Source organism: Littorina saxatilis, linkage group LG8, assembly GCF_037325665.1.
Source record: "Littorina saxatilis isolate snail1 linkage group LG8, US_GU_Lsax_2.0, whole genome shotgun sequence".
In the NCBI taxonomy this organism is placed as follows: Eukaryota; Metazoa; Mollusca; class Gastropoda; order Littorinimorpha; family Littorinidae; genus Littorina; species Littorina saxatilis.
This window is the reverse complement of record NC_090252.1, coordinates 11,785,803-11,811,906: the sequence shown is the minus strand read 5'-3', so window position 1 is coordinate 11,811,906 and position 26,104 is coordinate 11,785,803. Positions and strand designations below refer to the sequence as shown.

Genomic DNA, 26,104 nt, shown 5'->3' with positions numbered 1-26,104 from the left:
GTGGATGCGACTTTTGAGTTCAAGCCTACCAGCTTGTGCGCAGTTCCAGGATCTGTTCTATTTTTTATTTGTCACTTATCAGATAACTTAAAACAACATTTTTTGATTAAATTGTACATATATATGCAAGACTGTTTGCAATAATTTGTATTAATACCCCTAAAAGAAAACAAATTGTTGGAAAAAAGTGTTTGTTCAAGGGGGATAATTAATATTTTTGTGGTGTTTTTTTTAACAGTAAAACTGCATGGTGATATATTCTCCAACAAATAAAAATAAATAAGGAATAAAGGTCTCTTCACGCGTTGTCTACCTAATTTTCTAGATTGCACTGGCTTTGAAGTGGAAATCTTTTTTCGCAGAATTTATCACACATATATAACTAGTAAATCAAGGCAGACAATTGCAATTAATATGATAAATTAAGGAAACTGTACATGTAAAAGGAAGTATATATCTTTAAAATAAGACTATGATCCAGACTAGCACAGTTTTTAAATACTTTTACAGTAAGCTTATGTGTTCTTTTTAAAAAAAAATGAAACGAAGTTCTGCTGTAGCCCTGACAGTGTGTAAGTTTGTCTTGTGTTTTCAGTGAGCTCAGGTCTAGCACTTAATGCCTTGCAGCCTGACAGTTTTTGTTCATCTATCTTGTCAAACACTTATGCTACAGTGAATTAAACGTCTTCTTCTGAGAAACAATATAATGAAAAAGTCAATTTTTGAAAGATAACGGCCTCATCACAAAGATCTGCACTCAAACGCAAAGATTACCCAAAATATACAAAAATATACGGTTCAGAGAGAGAGAGAGAGAGAGAGAGAGAGAGCGCTGAGATAGAAGCTTTGAGTCAGTATCCGCAGAGCTTTCGCGGACCTCCTAAAACAAGGGGAAACAATTTCCTTTTTCCGGTCAATAGATGGCGTTGCATTTTCTTTCGAGGGTTCTGATTGGATGGACGGACAGGAAAACATTCGCGAAGGCTCGGGAGGTTCGTTGAAGGTAAATATTTTGGTGTTATTTTATCCCTTTTTTTGTAAATTTCAGCAATTACAGTCGTCCTATGGTTACATCAATTCATTAGCTACATCATGGTCTTTCAGTTGAGCATTAATATGTTGTAAGTGAGGAGGAAAATGAAGGCAAACTGGAATGGGGGGAGCCACCGAAATACTGCGCATTTTTGGTGCGCTTTTCATCATTTTAGTCATCATCGCGTTTTAGTCATCAGAATTCTCATTTCCGGAGTGATCTAACTCTAAATACCGCAGAAACCTTCATCAAATTAGAACCCGTCCTTAGTGTTGTGGTTTAAAGCGTGTATAGCGTCTGTGTAGTGTAAGGAACGATCTGGGTTGGATTGGCTCGCAGACAAAGAACTCCTCCGTTGGGTCGTTTATAGTGCACAGTGGTTTTGTTGAAAAGTCTAACGGGACTCTGAAAAGTGTCAACATGGTTCTGGGCTTAATCAATTATTTTCTAAGGTTAGGTTGATTAAACGAAATTTGAACTTAAATTCAAAGTTTTAAAACAAAACAAGAATTGTACTTGTAGTGTAACGTTTTGTTTTTGACAATAATAACCTACATTTTTTGTTCTGAAATGATATGTTTAATATTAGAGTGATTACTGATTCAGTGATAACACTTTTTATCTGTATACTTATTATTACTGTACTATCACTGCCTCTATCACTAGCACTATCAATTTATTTCTATGGAGAAGAAAAATAAGTTAAATCTGAATAGTAGCATTTGGTCAAACACAAATAAGGGTTGAATAGTGATGAGAACTTACATTTGTGACAGGAAGCGGAGGATTGCAGCGACAGGAGTGTGCACCCCTTTCTACAGTGAGACAGCCGGAAGGTGGCCAGCGTACGGATTGTGCGCTGTAGTTCTGAGCCGATTACCGATCAGCGCAGCATGAGCGAAGAGCTGGTGGCAGAATCGGTGGAAGAGGACATTGAGATCACGCAGCAAGAATCGTGTTGGATGCTTTATAAGAAAGTGTGGACCTATGAAGACAGCAGAGGCAGGGCAACGTAGCACTCCGACACTTTCTTGATTATTTCCTTTTCCTGTGTTTCATGAGTAGCGAAGATTTTAATCATTTTATTCCTTTGTTTTTATAGTGTGAGCAAAGCTTGATTTTTGCTGTTGTGCGGTGTGCATATTTCTCCTTAAAAAGGACAAGAAAAGTAGATCAATCAGCATCACGTCATGATGCGTGACGAAATCGACGCGGCGGTGCACTTCTTTGGAAGGGTCATTATCGCCTCCAATGGTGCCATTAGTCACCTGGGCGAATTCAAGTCCTGCCTGTCCAAGCTTCTGGAGAAGCGTTTCCAAAATCACTGGCATGTGGAGATTCCGGGCAAAGGCCAGGGGTATCGCAGCATTCGCATGCATCCGTCGGAGCCGTTGGATCCTGTCCTAGAGCAAGCGGCTCTAGACAGCGCCTTCAACTATGACAACTTCTTCATCCCCATGGAGTTTACCCTATGGGTGGACCCTAAAGATGTGTCTTGCAGGTGAGTGGTTTTGTGAGTAGTGCTCAGACTGTCGACCCATTTCAACCCCTCATCCTTATGTGACAGGGAGACTACCGTCGCCCTTCACAGCAGACTCTGCAGAGTTGTTCGCCTTAGAAGTTGCGAGCTATTTATAGCTCACAAGGCAACACCTGTGGATTGTAGAGTTCTGTTTGTGATGGGGTCTGGCGGCTTTTGTCTCTCTGTATGTCATGAACAGTTCATGGATTCCTTTGCGAATGCATAACAGTTTTTACAGGGCTTAGAAATAAGCTCTAAAATTCTCAATTCTGTTTGATTGGACTTTGCCTCCAAAGGTGATTGTGGGGTTTCGGCACTCAGTTAGACTTATTTGGAATCTAATGAGACAGTGTAGTTGAAACTGTGCAGCGCCAATAACGTTGGAGCTAAAGGAATTGCCAAAGGCAAAGACGATAAATCCTTTTCCTGAGACATATACTGATATAGTTTCAATTCTTTTAGTTTTACGCTTGACTTTTCTCTGTATTTAAAGGTCTCATTCTATTTTTTCTGTTTGATGTCTTTTCTTCCAGTTCCATGGCCATTATATCGGAGTAAGGTTGCTGTATGTGTGCGGTATGCATGTGACAAAGAGAAGTGTGTGTTTCAGGTTTGGTGACCCGAGAGGGTCGTACTGCACGGTCTTGTTAGTGTGTGTGACAAAGAGAAGTGTGTGTTTCAGGTTTGGTGGCCTGAGGGGGTCGTACTGCACAGTCTTGTAGTTGTTGGTGTGTGTGACAAAGAGAAGTGTGTGTTTCAGGTTTGGTGACCTGAGGGGGTCGTACTGCACAGTCTTGTTACTATGATAGTGTGTGTGACAAAGAGAAGTGTGTGTTTCAGGTTTGGTGGCCTGAGGGGGTCGTACTGCACAGTCTTGTAGTTGTTGGTGTGTGTGACAGAGAGTAGTGTGTGTTTCAAGTTTGGTGACCTGAGGGGGGGTCGTACTGCACAGTCTTGTAGTTAGTGTGTGTAACCGACAGAGAGTAGTGTATGTTTCAGGTTTGGCGACCTGAAGGTTACTGTAGCTGAAAGTGATCATATGACAAATAGACGTGTGTGTTTCAGGTTTGGTGACCTGAGGGGGTCGTACTGCATGGTGCTGTAGTTAGTGTGTGTGACAAAATGAAGTGTGTGTTTGAAGTTCGGTGATCTGAAGGGGTCGTGCTGCACAGTCTTGTAGTTGTTAGTGTGTGTGACAAAGAGAAGTGTGTGTTTGAGGTTTGGTGACCTGAGGGGGTCGTACTGCACGGTCTTGTAGATGTTAGTGTGTGTGACAAAATGAAGTGTGTGTTTGAGGTTCGGTGATCTGAAGGGGTCGTACTGCACTGTCTTGTAGTTGTTAGTGTGTGTGACAAAGAGAAGTGTGTGTTTCAGGTTTGGTGACCTGAGGGGGTCGTACTGCACAGTCTTGTAGTTGTTAGTGTGTGTGACAAAGAGAAGTGTGTGTTTCAGGTTTGGTGACCTGAGGGGGTCGTACTGCACAGTCTTGTAGTTGTTAGTGTGTGTGACAAAGAGAAGTGTGTGTTTCAGGTTTGGTGACCTGAGGGGGTCGTACTGCACAGTCTTGTAGTTAGTGTGTGTGACAGAAAGAAGTGTGTGTTTCAGGTTTGGTGACCTGAAGGGGTCGTACTGCACAGCCACAGTCTTGTAGTTGTTAGTGTGTGACAAAATGAAGTGTGTGTTTGAGGTTCGGTGACCTGAAGGGGTCGTACTGCACAGTCTTGTAGTTGTTAGTGTGTGTGACAGAGAGTAGTGTGTGTTTCAGGTTTTGTGACCTGATGTGGTCGTACTGGACAGTCTTGTAGTTTGTGTGACAGAAAGAAGTGTGTGTTTCAGGTTTGGTGACCTGAAGGGGCCGTACTGCACAGTCTTGTAGTTGTTAGTGTGTGACAAAATGAAGTGTGTGTTTGAGGTTCGGTGACCCGAAGGGGTCGTACTGCACAGTCTTGTAGTTGTTAGTGTGTGTGACAGAGAGTAGTGTGTGTTTCAGGTTTTGTGACCTGAGGGGGTCGTACTGCACAGTGCTGTAGCTGTTAGTATGTGCGACAAAGAGAAGTTAATGTTTTAGGTTTGGTAAACTAGGTAGCTGTAAGTGTGTTTGTGACAAATAAAAGTTAATGTTGCAGGTTCGGTGACCTGAAGGCGACGTACTGCACGGTGCTGAAGGACAAGGACAACAAGTCCAACTCCATCGACGTGGAGGAGCTGCTGGAGACGGCCAAGGCTGTGTACACCCGCCAGCAGCACATCTCCATCCAGCACACCAACAAGCAGGTACCCATCTAATCAGAGTGTGTGTCACGCTTTAGCATAAAGGCTGTCCTTATTAGATGTTTTTCGGAAATAACTGTCAGGATTTTCAGCGGTCTGGATGAGTAGGAGCCCCTAAAACTGCAGACAGGTCCGGTGCACTCTCCACGCCTCCGACAGGTTCGGGACAAAGAACCAACTCCGATTTGTATGCTATGCAGCATGCGCTAGATATAATAACATTTTTTTTTCAAAAATGTAATTATCAGAGCCCTGAATCGGCAAGGATGGCTTGCTGTTTGATAAGCACGTGTGTTTTCCTCAAACCACATGACCTTAAGCCAAACCCACGTGACCTCAATCAAGACACGTTGCGATACGTGCCAGAGATCCTTTCTACAACAATTCTGAACTCCGATGAACTCGTGAATGCTGATTTTGGTGCGCTACATTATACACATCGGAGTTGGTTCTTTGTCCCGATCATGGGATACATGAAGAGATCATCGGATGTTGTGAAAACCCTGTCTGCAGATTCAGGGGCTCCTACTCCTCCAGACTGCTGATAATCCTGACAGAGTTATTTTCGAAAATCATCTATTGGACTGAGGTGTGTTGTCGAACCATACTGCCTCTGTGTAGTAGACAATGTTTTTACATAAATGTATTAGCTGTTGAAAGAGTTTGGCCCCTTTGTATCATTATGTAAACAGTTACTAGTTAGACTGAGTCATTTCAAGTGTGTGGTGGAGAAAAAAGGTCCGTGATGTGCATTGTGCGCTCGATAATTATGGCTCCTTTTTTTGTAGAAAATATGCAAATCGGAGAGCTCTATTGAGTTGTTCTCCCCTCTTGGTTACCAAAACCAGGAAAGTGGAACCAATGTTCAATTGTCTGGAGTTGTCTGTTTTTAGTTATTTTTCAAGAGCCCCGATGTTGCAGATTATGGAAAGCTTTTCAAAATAGCAGTACCTGGCATGGATCTTCACAAATGTGGGATTAAAGTGCACTACTCGCCCACCGATGACAGCGTTACACTGTGACACCTTTCTGTTATTATGGTTAAAATGCCTTTTGTTCTTGAAACAAACTATACCTGTTGTTGAAGTCCTTGATAAACAATGTTCATTAGACATATAGGAAATAAAAAAGCGATTAAGGTTTTGGGTGTGGGGCGAGGCGTTTACTGTGACACCGTAACGCTGTTAAAGAGAGGTGCTGACAATACCATAGACACAGTTAAGACAAGGACCAGCATTCCCTTAACACCACAGCATGTTTGCTAATGACCCTTGCACTATAGCACAGCATGTAGAAAATTATTTTGCTGCTTGGGTTTTGACTACAGTTAATTGTAGATAATTAACAACAGTTTTGGCGTCACACTGAGATTAATGGTACGTTAGCAACTAATCATCAATCTAACTTTCTTTCATTTAGTTTCACAACAGGCTACATAATTATTCTCAGAATGCAAGTTCTTTATTATATTTACTAATTTAGTGACAATGAGTTCGATTGGAAGTGTGTTAATTGCTTTTCTCAGTGTACGAAGACATTGCGTTTCATGTAACACCACAGGCTCTTTGACTCGATGTCATGTATTCTTTAATCATCATAGATATTCTACATGCCAAATGTGTGAAACTAAGTCCAACAAACGCTGAGCAATGGGACTGGAACATGTATTAATATAAAGTAGAAATAAAGTACATTTACTGACCAAACTTTGAAAGTTGCGCGGACCTCGCGAACCTCCTTGAAAATTATACACGTGCGTTTCCGGTAAAAAACCATCCCATAATATTGTGACACCACGTGTTGTTTCTTCTTCACGTGACTAGTTTCGATTTGAATTTGCTCAAAACGTCACAGAAATGTGTGTTCTTCACGAGTCAGTTCCGGTGTTGATAAAATGTTGACCTAGATTTTTGTCCAAGTTTGTGTAAATCGCGTTTGAAAACTGCTAACATGTTGCGTTTCATATGTGACGCTGAAATGAAATACCCGTACAGGATATTTATTACACGCTTGAGCATTCCATTTACAAATTGATACTGATATCCAAAGCATGGCAAGTTCATTTGCATGTCTGCTGACAACATTTGTCGTCTGCTAAACCAAACAAAATGCGTCCGTGTTCGAGAGGTTGGCTGTGACACCATGGGCAACGCACGTTAGCAAAAGTTTGTGGTCGCCGTTTATCGATTACACAAAGCAAAATCACTTAATTTGAGTTTGAATCTTTCTATGAAGCTATTATCTGTGGCTGAATGTTATAATCGTTCAACGGGCACCATTCAATTTTCAACAAGCAAGCTTGGAAAGTGAGTGGGGTCGGCATTCCCATTTTCGGACGCCATTTTGAGGGGTTTTTCGTTAGAATTTTTTAATTTGCAAATATAATTTTTCCAATTTGGGGCAGTGGGTTGCTCATGGTGGTTCTTTCACAATCGACAAACACAACACATAGTTAAAACTTGTCAAAACATATGCTTCTGCAGAGTTATTGCTGTTTTCACATACCACACCTCACAGTCACCAACTAGGGAGAACAACTCTATTCACTGTTGCAATGATCCCTGACCACCCGTGTTTTGCCAAAGCACATTTCTTCAGCTATTGCTGCATGCGAGTGATCGAGGCAGCAGTGAATAGTTGACTCTGATTCAGTGATTGGTTTCCTGTTGTTTAAACTTGAAGGAAAAAAGGCGTTGTATGGAGTGAGAGAATTTTGCACATAAAAGTTAATTTTCCAATGTGATTGCCCTGTTAGCACGTGTGCTTTATCTGACTAAAATTACCTTACAGTAAAGATTGATTGAAGAATGGGATGAATAGTATTAATAGTTAATATCTGTTTTTATTGTATTTAATACAAATCACTCCTTACGTCTGATACATGTGTAAAAATATTAACACGCTTGCTGTATCCTTCTTGTTCTGTTGTCTTAGTAGTCCTAGTTCTCTAACCTGTTTGTTGTTCCTGTTATATTTGTTGTACTTTTTCCTTGGTGCTTTGCTTGTCTAGCAAATAGCATGTCCTTGGAAGTGGTTTGTTCGGCTTTTGAATTAGTTGCAGGCATGGGAATTGTCCGCCGAAAGGCAAATTTCCGCCGATTTTTTTGTTTTGTTCCGCCGAAAAAGCAAAAGTGTCCGCCGAAAAAATAAATGGGGGAGGCAAAAATGGTTCTAAAAACTGAATTTAATGGCAAACTTGGAGCTCAGATGACACCAAATTGCACCATTTGGGTTCTTTGGAGAAAAACAATTCCGGTGCTAGGCGCTTCGCGTCGTCGACTTTGCTATTACTTACACATTTTCAGCCTTTTTTACTTTTTTCAATTCCCATGCCTGTAGTTGCAGACCTGTTTACCCTTACGATTTTGGCGTAATTTATTACGATTTTCTGCAAAAAATACGCCATTCCGCTATCCGTGTCAAGACTACGATTTTCATAAATAACAAGAGGCGAAGCCATCAAGGCTCACGTAAGAAATCGACAAACAGTAACACAAACTCAATCACTCCGTCACACACACACACACACACACACACACAGAAAGAGCATAGGTGAAACTGTGCAAGAAAGCGAGACACTAGATCTAGATCTGTCTGTCTGCATGTAGCCAGCCTACTTACAAGGACACGACTGCCAACTAGTCTCGGCGCGCTCAAAATAATAATGACCGAGACTGTCAGTACTTCCTTCGCGTGACGTCTAACCCTCTTACGTCATAATGTGACGTCAATGTAATGTGACGTCTTCAAATGTTAGAGTTTCTACCACAGACATACACACGCACAGACGCACGCACGCACGCACGCACGCACAGACAGACAAAGTTACGATCGCATAGGCTACACTTACGTGAGCCAAAAATTAAAAAAAAAATAAAAAAATTTTTTTTTTTTTTTTTTTTAATCATATCACATGTTTGGCATTGTTTTTTTCAATGGCAAAATGGGGTAAAAAAGCACAGGACTGACCAGAGATCATGTCTGTCTGATGAGACGCTGGAGAGCCTTATTCTAGTGGTGAAGTCTCGCCCTCACTCATTCGGCAAGCGCAAGTACAGTAGAGAAGCGCTTGACACACTGAAAGAAAAAGAATCAGTGATGCATGTGCTTTTGATGTGATCTTCTTTGAAATTATGATGACTACAAAAACTGACTGATGTGTTTTGTTTGTAAATGATGGATATATGTGCATGATTGCGTTTCGCAGACACAGTTGTCATGTGCCGCGACGTTGTAATTGGCGACGAATGCTGGATGATTACTATTTTTGTGCCAGGATTACTATTTTTGGGGCTGAGCATTAGTCCAAAACACTTATGGGGGTAAACAGGTCTGTAGTTGGTGTCTTAGTTGTTTGATTATGATTGTACATGACATTTAAATTGAATACATTTTTGTGAACCCAGCAGATGGTCCAGCCCTCCATGGTGATGGATATCTACCAGTACGAGCGCAACGGACAACACTACCCCTCCGGCAGCCCGCCCCTCTACTACGACGCCTTCCACCCCCATCACCACCACCCGGGCTCCAACTTCCTCCTGTACGGCGCTGCGGGCGACGGTTTCTCCACCCCTCCCCCTCCCTTCACCTCCCCCTCCTCCCCACCCCAGTTCCAGCCCTCCTTCCTCTCTTCCGCCGTCAACACCACCCCCAGAAAGGGCAGCGGCAAGGGAGGCAACTTTCGCAAGAGCGGCGGGGGTGGTGGAAGCGGGACGGGGAGAGGCTCGCGTCACAACCATCACCACCAGCAGCAGCACAACGGCGAGGGGACCACCTTCAACCATAATCACAACAACAACCACAACACCAACGGCAGCACGCCCAACGGCACCAACTGGAACGGCGACCGCTACCACTGGGTTAAGGGGTCCAAGCAGCAGCAACAACAGCAGCAGATTTCAGGGTCCGGTAAAGAAGCCAAGTAATTGTGCTGTGTGAGACTCTATTTGCTGTCATGAGTTTTTGCTTTTATAATCTATTCCTGTTGAATCAGATCTATCCCTTCATTTTATGCCAATAGAATGATGCTGGTTTTTGTTTTTCTTTTATCTCTTCAGCTTGGTGTAGAAGTGTTATTTTTGCACTACCCTTGCAGAATTATCGCTGATACATCTTCTGTGTGTTTTTGGTCTATCTAGATATATATTGCATTGATTTCCCCCATTTCTGTCCACTGGTTTTTGACTCACATGCGAAGCAAAAGTGAGTCTATGTACTCACCCGAGTCGTCCGTCCGTCCGGACGTCCGGACGTCCGGACGTCCGGAAAACTTTAACGTTGGATATTTCTTGGACACTATTCAGTCTATCAGTACCAAATTTGGCAAGATGGTGTATGATGGCAAGGCCCCAAAAAACATACATAGCATCTTGACCTTGCTTCAAGGTCAAGGTCGCAGGGGCCATAAATGTTGCCTAAAAAACAGCTATTTTTCACATTTTTCCCATTTTCTCTGAAGTTTTTGAGATTGAATACCTCACCTACATATGATATATAGGGCAAAGTAAGCCCCATCTTTTGATACCAGTTTGGTTTACCTTGCTTCAAGGTCAAGGTCACAGGAGCTCTTCAAAGTTGGATTGTATACATATTTTGAAGTGACCTTGACCCTGAACTATGGAAGATAACTGTTTCAAACTTAAAAATTATGTGGGGCACATGTTATGCTTTCATCATGAGACACATTTGGTCACATATGATCAAGGTCAAGGTCACTTTGACCCTTATGAAATGTGACCAAAATAAGGTAGTGAACCACTAAAAGTGACCATATCTCATGGTAGAAAGAGCCAATAAGCACCATTGTACTTCCTATGTCTTGAATGAACAGCTTTGTGTTGCATGACCTTGGATGACCTTGACCTTGGGTCAAGGTCACATGTATTTTGGTAGGAAAAATGTGTAAAGCAGTTCTTAGTGTATGATGTCATTGCTAGGTTTAGTTACCCTAAAGGTCGAGGTCAAGCATGTGAGTCGTATGGGCTTTGCCCTTCTTGTTTCCCCATACAATATTTCTGGTATCTTGATCGTAAAGCCTTACGAATCAATCTTCTTCGGTATCATTTAGTACAGTTTCAAGCAGGTAAACCTCATTTCGGAAGAAGAAAAAAAAATTATAAAAAGGTTTATGTATTGTATTGATAATGTTTTCCAAACTGCCAGGCTTTCTTGTTTCTTGCTGCTTTAACGTTGCCAACACCGCAAGAACAGTCTCATTGTAATGATAAATGTAAGTTATATCCAGTGAGCTGTGTGTTATATTTTCTATCACCTTGTTTGAAATGTGTGTGAGCCAGTACCTTGGAAGAGGCAGCAGACCGGATCATGCTCTTAAATTATGCAGACGTGTATACATGTAAGTGAATGTTTTACCGTCATTTCACATTTTGCAAGACTCGGTCAGAGGGACTGGTTGATTGAAAGCGAGTTTAGAAGAAAAGTTTAGGTTTGACTGAAGACCCACGATCACAATGTGATTTGAATTTGGGAAATGGTCAGGTCCTCGGGATACAGATTTTCATAGTCTGTTCTCCTCTTGTACCCCCACCCTGTTACACGAGCTGTGTTTCGTGCTATGCCAAGATTTTGTTTTCACTCTGTTACATTTTCATGATAGCCAAAACCAATACTGAACACCAATCTTTACGGAAGATTTTGAAGTATCTTGGCTTGTACATTTTATTTGTCAGACATACCAACTCTTGTACTTAGTTTGATGGTCCGGCTTCCTCGTTTTTGTGCATGCCTTTGCAGAAAGTTTGATGATTGTTTTTCAAGAAGAGCAGACTTGAAGTCAGATTTATGTACTGGCTTGGTGTTCCATACACTTTCTGAGTGTAATTTTACTTTTGGTAGTCAGATGAGCTGCCGTTTTTGGTACTTGTGAAAGCGTTTTGATGGATCTGTAAGATTCGTTTTTTGCTCCTACGCATAAGTGTCAGTGGTTGAAAATTGGACAACCATTTTGTTTTTTGTCTTTATTTTTCCAAGAAGTCTGCTGTAATTCTCTTTTCTCCAACCTTTTGCAGGCATGGGAATTGTCCGCCGAATTATATTTTTGTTCCCCGAAAAAGCGAAAGTGTCCGCCCAGAAAATAAAGGGGGGAGGCACACAAAAAAAGCACCGGTTACTTGCCTTTGCGCAAAAGCCCGCGAAAACTGTCCGTACTTTGTTCGCTACCGCCCGCCTCAGTTACTTGAAGTTTTACGTTTGAAAGTAAACCAGATTGCACAGATTGTGTTACAAGTTACATTTTCCTGTTTGTCTCAACAGATCAATTTCGTAACAAATTTAAACCATATAATACATGTATATATTTTTTTTCTTCCAAAAAGCAAAAATTGGTACTAAAAACTCTGATTCTAAAAACAGAATTTAATGGCAAACTTGGAGCTCAGATGACACCAGATTGCACCCTCTGGGTTTTTTGGAGAATTTTTTTTCCGGGGGGGCCTCCCCAGTAAAGCTAGGCGCTTATAAATTTTCAGCGTTTTTTACAATTTTCAATTCCCATGCCTGCTTTTGGTTTGACCTTTGAATGCAAACACTGAAATAGGGCCGTGTTTGTGCAGGGAAAAGGCACTGGGTCCGAGTGTTATTGGTTTCTGTGTTTTTTCCCTGGCACCTTGATCTGTCGGTACGTAGAACGTGTAGTGTTTGCAGTGGTGTGTTTTGGACCAGGCTCATTTTTGCCATCTTTTGATAATGGCAGCACAGTGACATGTATTGATTTGATTTGATTCTTTGTGATTGTATGAATTTCTTTCAATTTCCAATCCCCTTGGTTGTGAAAGTTATCTGAAAGTGAAAGTTTCATACCATGTGGGTTTGTGAAAAGAGACTTTTTGAATTGATGAAGAGCAGATGTTTTGACGATCAGATGTGCTTGTAAGGATTTTTGGAGAGAGGAATGCTCTGGCATGTGAACAAGAACATGATATTTGATTGCAAACGTATCTATGAAATCCACCTGATGTAAACCAAGTTTGTTTTGTCCCACCTTTTGCAATGGCAACAGCGTGATACGATCTGTCAGTGCCTGTGTAGTGCTGGCTATCAATATATTGTCATCAGTGTATGCCTGTCGCCGGATCAAGTATGTCAACTGTTTTTGCAAGCGGCTGGCATTTCATCAGTCAGCGCAACGTCATCAGCTTTTCCTGATTGTAATAGAAGAAAGAATATACGTAAGATGGACATGTGTTGGCTGCATTGTGTGAGAAAGGCATTGACGAACATGCTTCACCCTATGTCATTTCATCAGCATTTTAATCTGGGCTTGCCAATGCTAAGAGGGGAGAGAGCCTTGTTTACATCTCTAATGAGTTGGCTTGACGTACACATTTCATTTTGTCGAGCATTTTCAGTGTAGGCTGATCTTTTTCCCAAACCAGTTGGTCTAACATGAACAATTCATTTTGTCGAGCATTTTCAGTGTAGCTTTACAGATTGATAATTTATTGAAGTTGCTTTTTATCAGTGGGTTTGGTTGGTTGCAACTCCTCATCCCAGCCCATATCCCCTCTCTGAAACAATGTATTCCTCCTCACGCTTTGGCTCCCAACGAGAATTGTGCTTTCCCTGTGCCCCAGAAAAACCGATGAGAAGGACCATGAAATGAAAGAGACGGCCGTGTGTGTGCGCATGAAGAGTTCCAAGGCAGCAGAGTCCGCGCTGGTGGAAAGCGTTGGCGGACATTTTAACAGCACAATGACAATGGCAGCCACAGACATCAAGTCTTGTTTGCCTGTAACCCAAATTGCATTTGTCAGACTCGCGGAGAAGTTGGCAGTATTATTCATACTATCACGACACCATCAAGAGTTTTGGGCGTCAGTTTTGTGTACTGCACTTTTTCACTTATTTTTTTTGCCTGCAAAAAGCTTCTGGCTGGTTATGGTGTGAATTCCTGAGCCTGGGTTATTTTCCTGACTCTGTAGTTCCGAACACTTATTGAGCAAGTTTCTGAGAGTTATTACTTGAGTTTTTGAGAAAGTAGGAAGATTTATAACATGTTTCGTCATGTTTTTAACCTTTCTTTCTGTGATGAATAGCTTGCTTTTTAACTTGAAGTATCCTTCCCCTTCCCCCCTGTTTGAAAAATCCTATCACTTTGTTGGTGCCGAAGAGATGTTACTGTTAGTTTTGTTGAGTTTTGTTGGCGAGAGTTCAATATTTGTATGTGTCAAATCTGCAGTTTTTGTGGTTTCAGAGGAAAGATATTTATTTTCTGTAGAGATATGACGTTAGAAGAGCAAGATTTGTATCAGCTGTGATTGTACATAGGGGAGAAACGGTGGCTGTGCTGTTCTTATTTTGTGAACGCTGGATTGTATGATTGTATGAAACAGAATTGATAACAAGCCTTGTTGCAAATGTGCAGCGACGTCTCAAAAGAAAGAGAAGCTTTATATCCCTGTGTTCCCAACGAGGGGATTGAAAAGTGAAAGGAATTGGTACATTCAGTCATGTTGTGTGTGGACGTAGCAGAAAGTACACGCTGCAAGCGGGGTAGGGGTTGACTGTAGTGGATGTCATTGGTTGCTGGTTGGGTTCACATACCCCTTCCCTTGTCAATATTCCTTGCACTGTCTGGTCAAAGTGTAGGCTGGGCTTAGGTGGTCAGTATGTAAGTTGTCTATGCTGGGATTCTGTTCATTGGCAAGCATTCCATCATGCTGGAAGAAAACAATGGTCTGAACCCAGAAAGTGTCAGGATCATCCAGTTATTTCGGTGGCACAAAATAAAATGTCAATATAAAACAAAAATAAAATAAAATACATGAAAATGCACACACACACACACAAAAAATGTCCGAGTCAAGTTTTCATGCATTCAATGTGCTTAGCCTACGAATAGATTACTTGGTTGCATTTGTGCTGGTTTGTTTTTCTCTGGCGCTACATGATTAATTTACGGAAGAAGTTAAATTATTATAACCCAGTGAAAAACTAGGACGTTATCTTATAACTAAAACTCATGATTAAAAAGGATTAGAGAGGGGATATGAAATCCATTTGACCAACCTGGCTTGCAGTGTGTACGTTCTGCATCTTCCCACTGTCCTTTTGGTTTTAGCGCGTACCACTTTTTAATTTTCTCTTGAATTGTCCTACTTTATTTTGTCACTCTCGTAGGCTGCAAAGAGAACAAATAGCAGTAGCCTTGTTTGAAGCATTTTTTTAATGCCGATGCGCCCTTAGAACTATTTTACAGGTGCAGACGTACCTTTGTGGGCGTCACTTTTATCTTGTACAGTGTGCCCGTTTCCTGTCTGTTATATGGCTATAGAATTATTGTAATATTGTGGCGTTCACGTGTGGAAGTGAACATTTATCATTAATCATGGCAATTATGGATATTAGTTCCAACTGAATGTTCGGTGCATAGTACTGTACCCTCTTCTTTGACCAGATGTGATCGTCTGCAAGAAACAGTCTTTTATAATGTGTCGGTGATAGCTATAACTCATTCTCTGTGGTGCTGATCAATTATCAAAGTTTTGTCTTTGCATGACTTGCTTTGTGTTGTAAAACATATTTGGTTCTGGCTTTGAAGTTGTTGCAAGCTCACTACGATTTAGAAAAGTACATCAGTTCAAAACTCTTGCTATTTGACAGTTTATATTGTTGGTCTTATTCCCCACACACACCAAAAAAGAAAAAAATTGTATACACCATTGTTTATGATAATTAGTGTGTTGAATTGTGTGCATTTTCTAAATGGTTGTGTGCTTGCTGTATTATAGACAAAGCTGACTAGGCAGACATAGTCCTGCAAAGACAAAACTATTCAGCAGTTTCCTCGCAGAACTTCAAATTCATTGAGTTGTCACTCATGTGCATATGGTCATAATCATTGCATCAACTAGTTTTGGATGTTACGTAATTGGATCTGAATCAAATTAATGACATGTATAAATTTGCAAGATTTCTCATCAGATGAGACTGTTTCAGCATTTGCCATCACATCTGGTCTGAGAAGCCTGAGTTATTGTTCTCAAAGTGTTTCTGTGTGTGTAAATCTGGCATACCTCTCTTGAATGAATTGAATTCAGTATGCTAATGATGGTCACGTGATGCTTGATGTGTCTGGTAAAAACAAACACAGGACCAAAATAAAACCTCATGGCAGTTCTGGCCGTGAATCAATAATACAGTCATGTCTTTTATTGGTTTATTTGAAATTTCCTTTTTTGACTCACATGCGAAGCAAAAGTGAGTCTATGTACTCACCCGAGACGTCCGGACGGACGGACGGAAAACAAGTTTGATAGAACTAAACATTTGTCATAATTTGGTTTATTCAATGAAAGACCCACAGTTGAAACCGGCTGCACACACATTTCACAAATACATTTGCAAATAAACATATTGGATATGGTAAGTGTTTAGGTATGTACTTGGTGTACACATAAATACATGTCACAGAAGTACAGGCACATGAACTGTTGTGTAGCACAGAGCAAGTTAAAAGGTAGAGTAACAGGTAAAGCCAACCAGTTTTGCTTTTTTTTTCAAACACAAAAGATGTGTATTAACTTGCAAAGAATTTTGCAGTAGGAATTTAAAAATCAAATGTCCAAAACAAAAGAATTCTAAACATCAACTTAAAATTTACAGCTACCTGAGTAGTCTCACATTGATGTACATTAAAAAAACTAAACAATTATCAAATTAAGCTTCCTGCAAGAATTCTTTCTTATTCACTATGCAGAATGTTTGCGTCTTTTTTGATTACCAGTAGCACAATTAGCAATAATTATGGCACATTATCAAATAGAAACATTGGTGGTTGCTGACTAAAAAGGGTGATCAATTGAAAGAAATACCAGAATATTCTGAAAGCAAAGTCATCTTCATTTTCTCTACAACCCAAGCAAAGAAAGAACGAGAAAAACAAAGAGAGAGAAAAATACACAAAACAAAAACACATCTAACACACCTAAAAATCAATTGATCAACAACAACAAATGTGACCCTCCACTACGGAATGAGTCGCATGTCACCTTTGCATGATTTTCATATTTTTTACATTTTCATAAAGAGTTTTTTATGCTCTATCCAGTGGTGAAAACCGTTTTAGAAAAGAGCGAGTTTGAGTTATAAGCCTGTGACTAAGGTGACCCTCACACTGTTACCAGACACTCCCCGGACTTATATTAAGCCTAGCGCAGAACCGCGCGAGGTGACATGCGACTCATTTCGTGGTGGAGGGTCACAAATGTACAAAAGACTTACATATGAAATTAAAAAACAAAAGAACTCCAAAAGTAACAAACAATGAGAATATGCCTAGAACTAACACACACATCAAAACACAAAAACAAACATAATACCAAACATTTGCAGTGTTGTTCCCAGACACAGAAGACAATAGATCAGTTCGTCCTGGATTCAGAATATATATATATGTCAAAATGTCCTGACCGCAACATATTTGGACGCTTGGTGTCAATACAATGCCTCAGGGAAACAAGTATGCGTAAAGACTGAAGACCAAGGCCTGTCAACAAAACTGCATATCGTCAGTGGCCTTCGAAGACCTCGTAACTTACATTTTCCCGATTTTCGGATTTTTGCATGGTTCCGTCCCTTGATTTTTTTCCTATCATCTGTGAAAAGTTTGTAACTCTATCTATTTTGCTAAGGTCTTTTTCCCCTGATTTTAAAAACCTCGTATTGCCGTTGGGTGTTGAGACATTAGCGACATTAGCGGGAAAACCTCGTATTGTCTGTTTGAATCCCTGCGAGTCTGTTGAAAACCTCGTAATTGTTCCTTAAATTCAAAACAAAAAAGTGAAAACCTCGTATCTACACGTTTTGATCTAAACTCGCCAAAATTTTGTATTTGTCTAGAAACGACCAGGAATCATTAATCGAGTTGTTACCTATGCTTTATAACAAACAAAAATCTGGTGAAGAGGAATTTGAATTTTTAAAACACTCTTTTGTCATTATCTCAGAACTATGATTTTGAAAATACGAGGTCTTCGAAGGCCACTGACGATATGTAGATACTGACACCACAAAATGAAACTAATACATTTAAGTACAAAGTTTGGTTCATATCCACAAACTACCAACATCACAAATATTAATTTCACACTAAAGTCTATCTTTCCATGATTCATGATATATTATCGTATCTGTTACTTTTACTCTTTAGTTACAGTGAGGGACTGTCTGTATGTGCATACACTGTTAATTCTTGAAGGCTCATACCAAGTAGTTTCTTGCAAGATCTGTGTGCGTGTCTCTCCCATACTGCATATCCAGCCACAGACCAACAGAAGACACAGACACAGGCAGAGCTAAACAGAACTAATAATGATCAGGACTTCTTTTTTAATTTCCAGTAACGCGAATCCTATAGCGTGCCCGCGAATCAACAGCGAGCTGTTTCACTCAAAGTTCAAGTAACTGAGGCGGGCGGTAGCAGTGCGTGAACAAAGTTTTCGCGGGCTTTTGCGCTAAGACAAAAGTAACCGGTGCTTTTTTTGTGTGCCTCCCCCCTTTATTTTTTCGGCGGACACTTTTGCTTTTCCGGCGGAACAAAAAAAAATTTCGGCAGAAATCCGCCGTTCGGTGGACAATTCCCATGCCTGTACTTCAGAGGGGAAGTGGGGTATTTAGTGTGGAGTTACGAGATAAGAAAAGCCGAATGCGAAAGTTTGTGTCAGTCGGCAACTGAGCTCACACAGGCACACAAAAACGGCTGTTCCGTTTTACTCCCCTGTTTGTACTACATCTTTCGACTTTGGGCATTTTGTGGTGTTTAGGGACAGAAAATAATTGGTTTAGTCCTGTTTCATCGGGAAGTTAGCAGAAAAGGGTATGCTATCGACATTTGTAAAGCTGAAAAACATTCCCGAGAAGAATTTCAAGTTGTCAGTGTATGCTGTTGTCGATTGAAACATCGTGTGGTACAGATGGGTAAACCGGAACCATGCGTCTTTGTTATTGCCAATATGCTTTTGGATATTGGCAAAAATGGCCGACTTCCGTAGCATTATGCTTTGATGATCGGAAAAGGGATGTGTGAGACCATCCAATCACAGCCCCCGAATTCCCCCACGTGTCCATCAGAATAGCTATATACGTGTAATGTAATTAGTGCTATATAAACAACCGTTATCATTTATAATTACACGCACAACTCGAGTACAGTTCAAGCACAATGAAGCCAATCAGCAGCAGGTTTGTCTAAGTCAACAGCATGTGGTTCATTAACATTTCCAAAACAATCACAATTTCATGATCAAACCCTCATCATAATCAGCAGTAAATGTAAGGAACAATGATGTATCACACATACACAATTTGCAAACCACAACATACACATAGAGACTAACACACACACACACACACACACACACACACACACACACACAATTTGCAAACCACTACACACACACAGACACAGACACACACACACATTTTGCAAACCACCACAAGCACACACACACATACACAATTTGCAAACCACTACATACACACACACACACAACACACACACACACGCACACACACACATACGCACACACACACACTTCAGTGTGCTGCACTGACTTCCCTCTCTATCTCTCCCCTTTACTCACACACACTTAATTATGTGCGCGCACACACACATTGAACAGGTAAAAAGCTCAAAAACACAATCCATACTGATTGCAAACATCCAAGTATAAGTATACCCGTTCAAAAGTGGTCAAAATCACAATTAGACATTGGTTGGGACTGCATTTACAGTACATTGTACACTGTTCTCAGCGTTATAAAAACAATGTTATCACACAAACTGAAGGAGGGAATGACTGATACAATAGTCACATATATTGAGCAAAGACACTGACACTACCAGTAAAACGGAAATACAGAATAAAAAAAAATATTTAAGAAATTTGGACGGTAGAAAGTACAAATACAGTAGCAATAAATTCACAGGACGGAACGGAACCAACAAATACTAAAATTTGCCAAATTATTTCATGAGAAAAAAACACTACTTGTTTGTTCATGACTTCCTAAACCAACTGAAACATTTTTCTGAAGTATATAAAAGATGTTTGAAACTGAAAAGCTTAGAGACATTTGCAAAAATAATCGCATGAAGAGAATACCAGTGTGCTTGCATCATCATGACTGTCTCTTCTAAAGGAACAATTTATTAATCACAAAATCAAATGACCTGTTCTTAAAATGCTGCTTATAACTTATCAGAAACAGCACCGATCTTAAAACTGTTCATCTAAAATCTACAGAGGGACACCACGACAACATATATTTTGCAATTCTACATGTTGTAATGAGCATAAATACAATTGGGGACATGCGAAAAAGCTTCTCTGTTTATATTAGGTCACACACACATTATATACACCAATACCACCAAAAATCAGTGCGTACACAGAGATCGTGTTCATTAAATATATGTAAGATAATATTTTTGAAAGCTTAATCTACGATAAAACCACTAATTAAAGTTAAGTAACTTTATTCAGAAAAAATAAATAAAATCTGTAAAATTTAGAGTGTAAAGTATACTGGACGGAACAGAAAGCTCTAGGCAATATACTACAACGATGAGGTCATTATTCAAGAATACTTAGTTGTTACAGCACTATGTACAGGTAACGCATGCAACCCTGTGCATAAAGGGAATTACACTTCAATATGCAGCTCATTCTGCCACATACACAGCACAGACATCAAAGACACAGTCCTTTATGTTAAACCAGTTCTGCTCACTATCTCAGATTTGCCCAGGCTTCTTTTTACACAGGGTGAGGCCAGCCCTCCACTTTGACACATACAGTGGAACCCCCCTTTTAAGACTCCCCAATTTAAGACTCCCTCCTTTTTAAGACCTTGTTTTCTCAGACTTTCTGTTCATAACCTCTGTAAAATCACCCCCATTTTAAGACTCCCTCCTTTTTAAGACCTTGTTTTCTCAGACTTTCTGTTCATTGCCTCTGTAAAATCACCCCCATTTTAAGACTCCCTCCTTTATAAGACCTTGTTTTCTCAGACTTTCTGTTCATTGCCTCTGTAAAATCACCCCCATTTTAAGACTCCCTCCTTTTTAAGACCTTGTTTTCTCAGACTTTCTGTTCATTGCCTCTGTAAAATCACCCCCATTTTAAGACTCCCTCCTTTTTAAGACCTTGTTTTCTCAGACTTTCTGTTCATAACCTCTGTAAAATCACCCCCATTTTAAGACTCCCTCCTTTATAAGACCTTGTTTTCTCAGACTTTCTGTTCATAACCTCTGTAAAATCACCCCCATTTTAAGACCTTGTTTTCTCAAACTTTCTGTTCATAACCTCTGTAAAATCACCCCCATTTTAAGACTCCCTCCTTTATAAGACCTTGTTTTCTCAGACTTTCTGTTCATAACCTCTGTAAAATCACCCCCATTTTAAGACTCCCTCCTTTATAAGACCCAATTTTCGCAGATTTATGGGTGTTGAAAGAGGGGTTCCACTGTACCAACAATCAACCTCCTGACTGCTGTGTGTTGTGTATACTTGCCAAACATATCTATTATAAATGTTGATGGATGAATGATGATAAATTGTAGACGGATGCATGTTATTGATTAAAAGCCCCACAATGATGTGCTTGGCCAAAAAAAAAACAACAAAAAAAAAAACAACCCAACCTCCTGACTGCTTCCTGTGCAGAATGGGAATTCTTTAATGAATTCATTTCACAGATTGACACTGGTGGCTTTTAAGACAATAATTCATAAAGAAAATCCAACTCTGCACAAAAAGCACACAGGCTGCTGAATCTTGGTATGTGTCCCAGTGGAGGAATGGTCTTCATTCCCATACATGTGAAAACTAGCCAGACTTGAGATGATGAGCTAAATCGTTTGCACGGAAAGGACTGTGCCTTTAACAATTATTCACCAGTCTTCTTCTTCTCGATCGCTCAGACAGGGACTCCGGGACTTCTGATGAAGTTTGCAGTACAGCGAAGACTCTGCAGGGTGCCGAAGATCTTCTCCTGAACTGGTGTGTCCACAGGCCATGTTTCTGCTCGTAGTTTCTGGTGGATTGGACAGTGTTGGAGGAGGTGTTCCACTGTCATGCCTGCGATGCCACAGTGGCACACAGGCGTGTCCCCAATGTGGAATTTTCAGAACATGTGCTGCCTGAGTCTGCAGTGGCCGGTTCAGTCTCAGGCGCACAAGTAATTTGAATGAGAATAAAGCATACATCAACTTTCCCTTGTACAACCCATATATTATAGAGAACCCAGTAACCTTTAACAACAGCATTTGAATTTTTTCCATTAGAAATGTTTAAGTGAATCAGAACATTCATATTACTGTACATGTACTGTATTTGAACACTGACTGATTTAAATGAAAACTCTGATTGATCATCAATCGATTTTATAATATTATACTTGTTCAGAAGCCAAACTCACACACATGCAACCATATACAGACACAATATAATTTTTTTTTAAATAAAATAAAATAAAGACACAAATCCCAAATTTGCGTAAAAATGTGGACTATAAAAGCATAATTCTTTGCAATTAATAAGAGAAAAAACCCACAAAAACAACAACACACACACAATACAGACACACAATTTGCTTAACAGTGTGGAGTCTTAAAGTATAATTCTCTGCAATGTCAAAAGACAAAAGAAACACCTTGATATAATTCTGTACCATCCTCGCTTTGTCATGGTTTTTGGTGTCAAAAGAATGGAGCACCTGCATCTGCAATACAGTGGAACCCCCCTTTTAAGACCTCCAAACATCTGAGAAAATTAGGTCTTTAAAAGGGGGGAGTCTTAAAATGGAGGTAATTTTACAGAGGTTATCAACAGAAACTTTGGAAATGTGTGATCTTAAAAAAAGGGGGGGGGGGGGGGGGTCTTAAAAGGGAGGTTACACTGTATAACTTTGCACCTCAAAGGTTTGTTCCCCTTCAATCCTGCTTCATGTCAGAGAGTAAAAACTGGAGCAAGAAAAGAAACATCTGGAAATCCAACACTTGTTTAGTTGGCAAGATTTCCTGGATTAAGGCACATAACAAAGTTGAAAAAAGGGACCTGGAAGTTGTAAAGCTTAGAATAAATAGATGGGAGTATGGGGGGTGGGGGGTGGGTTGTTGGGGTGGAGGGTGGAAGTGGTGAAGTTGAAGGTAGGGAGGGGGTAAGCACAAAACTACTGGCTACTGTATTCTCTCTTTCTGTGTCTTCACAGCCAACTTTATTTCATGTACTTACTGCAAACTATACATTTATAATTTATTTGGCATATTTGCATCTTTTTACTCCAAATTCTGTATATAATAATCAATGTTGGCTGGATGCTTGTTGTGATCAGGGATGCGTACTAACTAGTATACGTAGTTGCTTAGGCAAAAAACAAAAACAAGTCTGTTTACGGTATCCCGACCGACCCTATTTTTTCGCGCGACCCTAGTTTTTTTTGGCATTTGGGAAAAAAGAAAAAAAAAGGTCTTTGTTTTTTGGCAAAATAACTTAAAAATATGGTTTTTTTTTAGAATTTTAATTTTTTTTTTAAATTAAAAAATCCCGACCTACCGACCCTATTTTTTTTGCCTATGTTACTGTAAACAGACTATTTTTTGTTGTTGGGCTTAATACATATTTATATTTGTAGACATGTGGTTAAATAGTTCTTGCAATTTCAACGGTACATAATTATGTACATGAATAAAGTGTATAAGTTAGAAAACCATACCAATTGAAAGTAGTGGGCATTCCTAGTTATGTGGTTCTATCACTTCTACATAGTGTTGCATATGTTCATGCATTGTTTATTCTCTCAGGGCACATGCATTTTGTCCAAGCTGACGACTGTCATTTCAGCAAAAAATGTTGTTGTTGTTGTCCTTCTTCAAATATCCAACACTATAAACGACCATAATTGTTGTGGAGATCGCTAGATACCACTGGAATCGAATGGAAGGATAAAGAACATTATGGAACTTACTTTGATTTAGTGCGCAGTCACTCATGACGTAAGCGTAGACGCTCATCGAACAGATGGAACTGTGTAGATCTAACCAGATTAGTGTCGATGTTTCCCGAATATTCTCGTATGTCCATTAACTATATAAGTAGGGCTGCGCACACGTATTGTTGTTCTTTACCAGTCTTGCACTTGTTCTTTCTTACACTGTGCTGAGAGATATTGTCACCGTTGTTCCAGCTGTTAATAAATCTACAGAACCTACACAAATCGTTGTGTCTCCTTTGCGACTGAGAGTGACGAAAGGAAAAACACGACAACTGGCGTCGCCGACAGTTACTTCCCTTGTCTATTCGGAGTGACTTATTACTGCAAAATGACGGAAACAGAGCAGCTGATAACGCTTCTAAGGGAGCAGTTGGAGCAACAGCAACGCCAGCACAAGGAAGATATGGAGCAACACATGCACCAGATGGAGTTGATGATGAAAGTGTTCAGTGGTGCCGCAGCTTCTGCCAGGGAGGAAAGCTACGACGATCCGAGTGCTTCGAATCTACGTTTTCCCATTACTACACAGGCAGCTGCAATCCCATCTTTTGTTGCGTTTGATGCAACATCGGAACTGTGGCCTGACTACTGGTCAAGATTTTGCACGTTTGTGGTCGCCAACTCCGTGCCGGAGCAGCGCAAGGCTCAAGTTTTCTTGACGAATCAGACTGCTACGGTCTACAAACAACTGGCAAATCTGGCTACTCAGCAAAATCCGCCCAAGGACATCAACAGTTTGACAATGGACGAATTATCATTAATTCAATTGAATATAAACTCCATAAATTCTGTTTCGAATAAATACAAGAAAATGATCATATTAGACACTGGCGACTTTTTAGCCCTGAAAGACAATGAAATCTGTATGCAACATTTTAGTCCGAATTTTTTTTTGCAAATCGCAGCCCCAACATATAAAAAGCATCCGATACTCAACTCCATAGCCCCAAAACATCATGAAAAAATAGTTTGAAACTCCTTAGCCCCAAAACAGCACAAGTGTTTTTCAACCGTTCATCCCTGCAACATCACACATGTTGGCTTACTCCCCTTTAAGCAGAAGATTGGGGATGCTCATCACAGTCTCGCTCAGCAGGCTCCTCAGCATCTTGCTCAGCAGTCGATTCAGGCTCAGCGGAAAGATTTTCATGTTCCGAGTGATGTTTCTTTTTCTTCTTCTTCCTCTTTTTCTTCTTCTCCGGCACACCCTCCAAGGGAGGTAAAGCTGACGTACCATTGGCTCCATGCAAGGGAGGTAACCCGTGCACAGGGGGCAAGCCGTGTGCAGGATTTTCATCGTGCAGTGCGAAATCCTCTCCTTCCTCTGGTGGTGATGGAGGTAGATCAGCATGTCCATTCAAACCAGGTGAGTTTTCTGCGTCGTTTTCTGGAGCAGGGTGTGATGTGGTTGGCGCGCTTGTTGCCAAAGGAGGAAGCTGGCTGGTTCGTTGTGTCTGAAAAAGATAATGTAGACATTATTATTGTTATTATCATTGTTATTATTATTGTGCATAGATCAGCGTTTTAATCAAATACAAAAAAATAAGGAAAACAAGAAACAAACGAGCCTTCTCGTTTTGACCAATATTTCGGCCTCATGACCTTTGTCATGGTGTTCCATTATTAGCTCGGATGATATTATTATATTGTATTATATAACATGTATACATGTATTCAAATCCATGTCACATCCTCTGGTGTCTATGTTACGCGAGTGATGTATTTTGAAATGCTTGTAATTTACTGAACGTAGACAAAGAAAATGTGCAAGTATTTCTAATTCTGTCTCTGTAGACAAAATAGGAAAACACATCAATGATAACGCTGATAGGGTCTGATTTGACTACATCTGCGCATAATTACTAATAGACGACCCTACAATTGATAATCTCATGATGAGCAATGTTAAGCGACTATAATACATAACACGTGATGCTAGTTACGCCAGTCGCTGAACCATTTGAAAATTCTGACTGGGTTGCAGAGATTTAAGTGAAGCAGTTTTAAAGATTCAACTTAGTTTAGTGCAAATGAAAACATGTTGCCTTGACTAATGGCAAAAAATTGAGCCCAACCAGCAATAAATTGAGCTAACATTGCTCAGTGTTTATGAGATTCACCCATCCCTACTTCATTCTCCAACGAACCAGATCTACAAAACCATACAAGAATCATTGATAGATCCATGCAGATATCAAACAGAAACACCCCAACCCTCCCCCCCCCCCCCCACACACACACACAAACACTCACACACACAC

The 26,104-nt window shown here is 40.3% G+C and overlaps 2 protein-coding genes across 3 annotated transcripts in view; one reads left to right on the top strand and one right to left on the bottom strand.

Moving 5' to 3' along the window:
- The first annotated feature begins 932 nt into the window (after window positions 1–932).
- On the top strand, window positions 933–14,579 carry LOC138972789 (protein BTG3-like). 2 transcript variants are annotated; one of them, XM_070345458.1, is made up of 4 exons: window positions 933–1,003; window positions 1,810–2,534; window positions 4,682–4,829; window positions 9,236–14,579. In XM_070345458.1, the coding sequence occupies exons 2-4, from the start codon at window positions 2,224–2,226 to the stop codon at window positions 9,752–9,754; spliced, it is 978 nt and encodes a 325-aa protein (XP_070201559.1). In that variant the 5' UTR covers window positions 933–1,003; window positions 1,810–2,223; the 3' UTR covers window positions 9,755–14,579. The 2 variants fall into 2 exon arrangements, with proteins under 2 accessions (XP_070201559.1, XP_070201558.1); XM_070345457.1 differs by having other exon boundaries at window positions 9,233–14,579.
- Window positions 14,580–16,108: 1,529 nt separating this feature from the next.
- LOC138972788 (transmembrane protein 145-like) overlaps window positions 16,109–26,104 on the bottom strand; it is a gene marked incomplete in the record, with an annotated part of 43,181 nt that continues 33,185 nt past the window's right edge. Inside the window, 1 exon segment of the mRNA XM_070345456.1 lies at window positions 16,109–25,297. Coding sequence (XP_070201557.1) covers window positions 24,896–25,297 — 402 coding nt within the window.

Coding starts and splice junctions, on each gene's coding strand:
- LOC138972789 (XM_070345457.1), top strand. CDS start 2,224: ATGATGCGTGACGAAATCGACGCGGCGGTGCACTTCTTTGGAAGGGTC. Junction 2,535..4,681: donor CCTAAAGATGTGTCTTGCAG/GTGAGTGGTTTT, acceptor TTAATGTTGCAG/GTTCGGTGACCTGAAGGCGA. Junction 4,830..9,232: donor TCCAGCACACCAACAAGCAG/GTACCCATCTAA, acceptor TTGTGAACCCAG/CAGATGGTCCAGCCCTCCAT.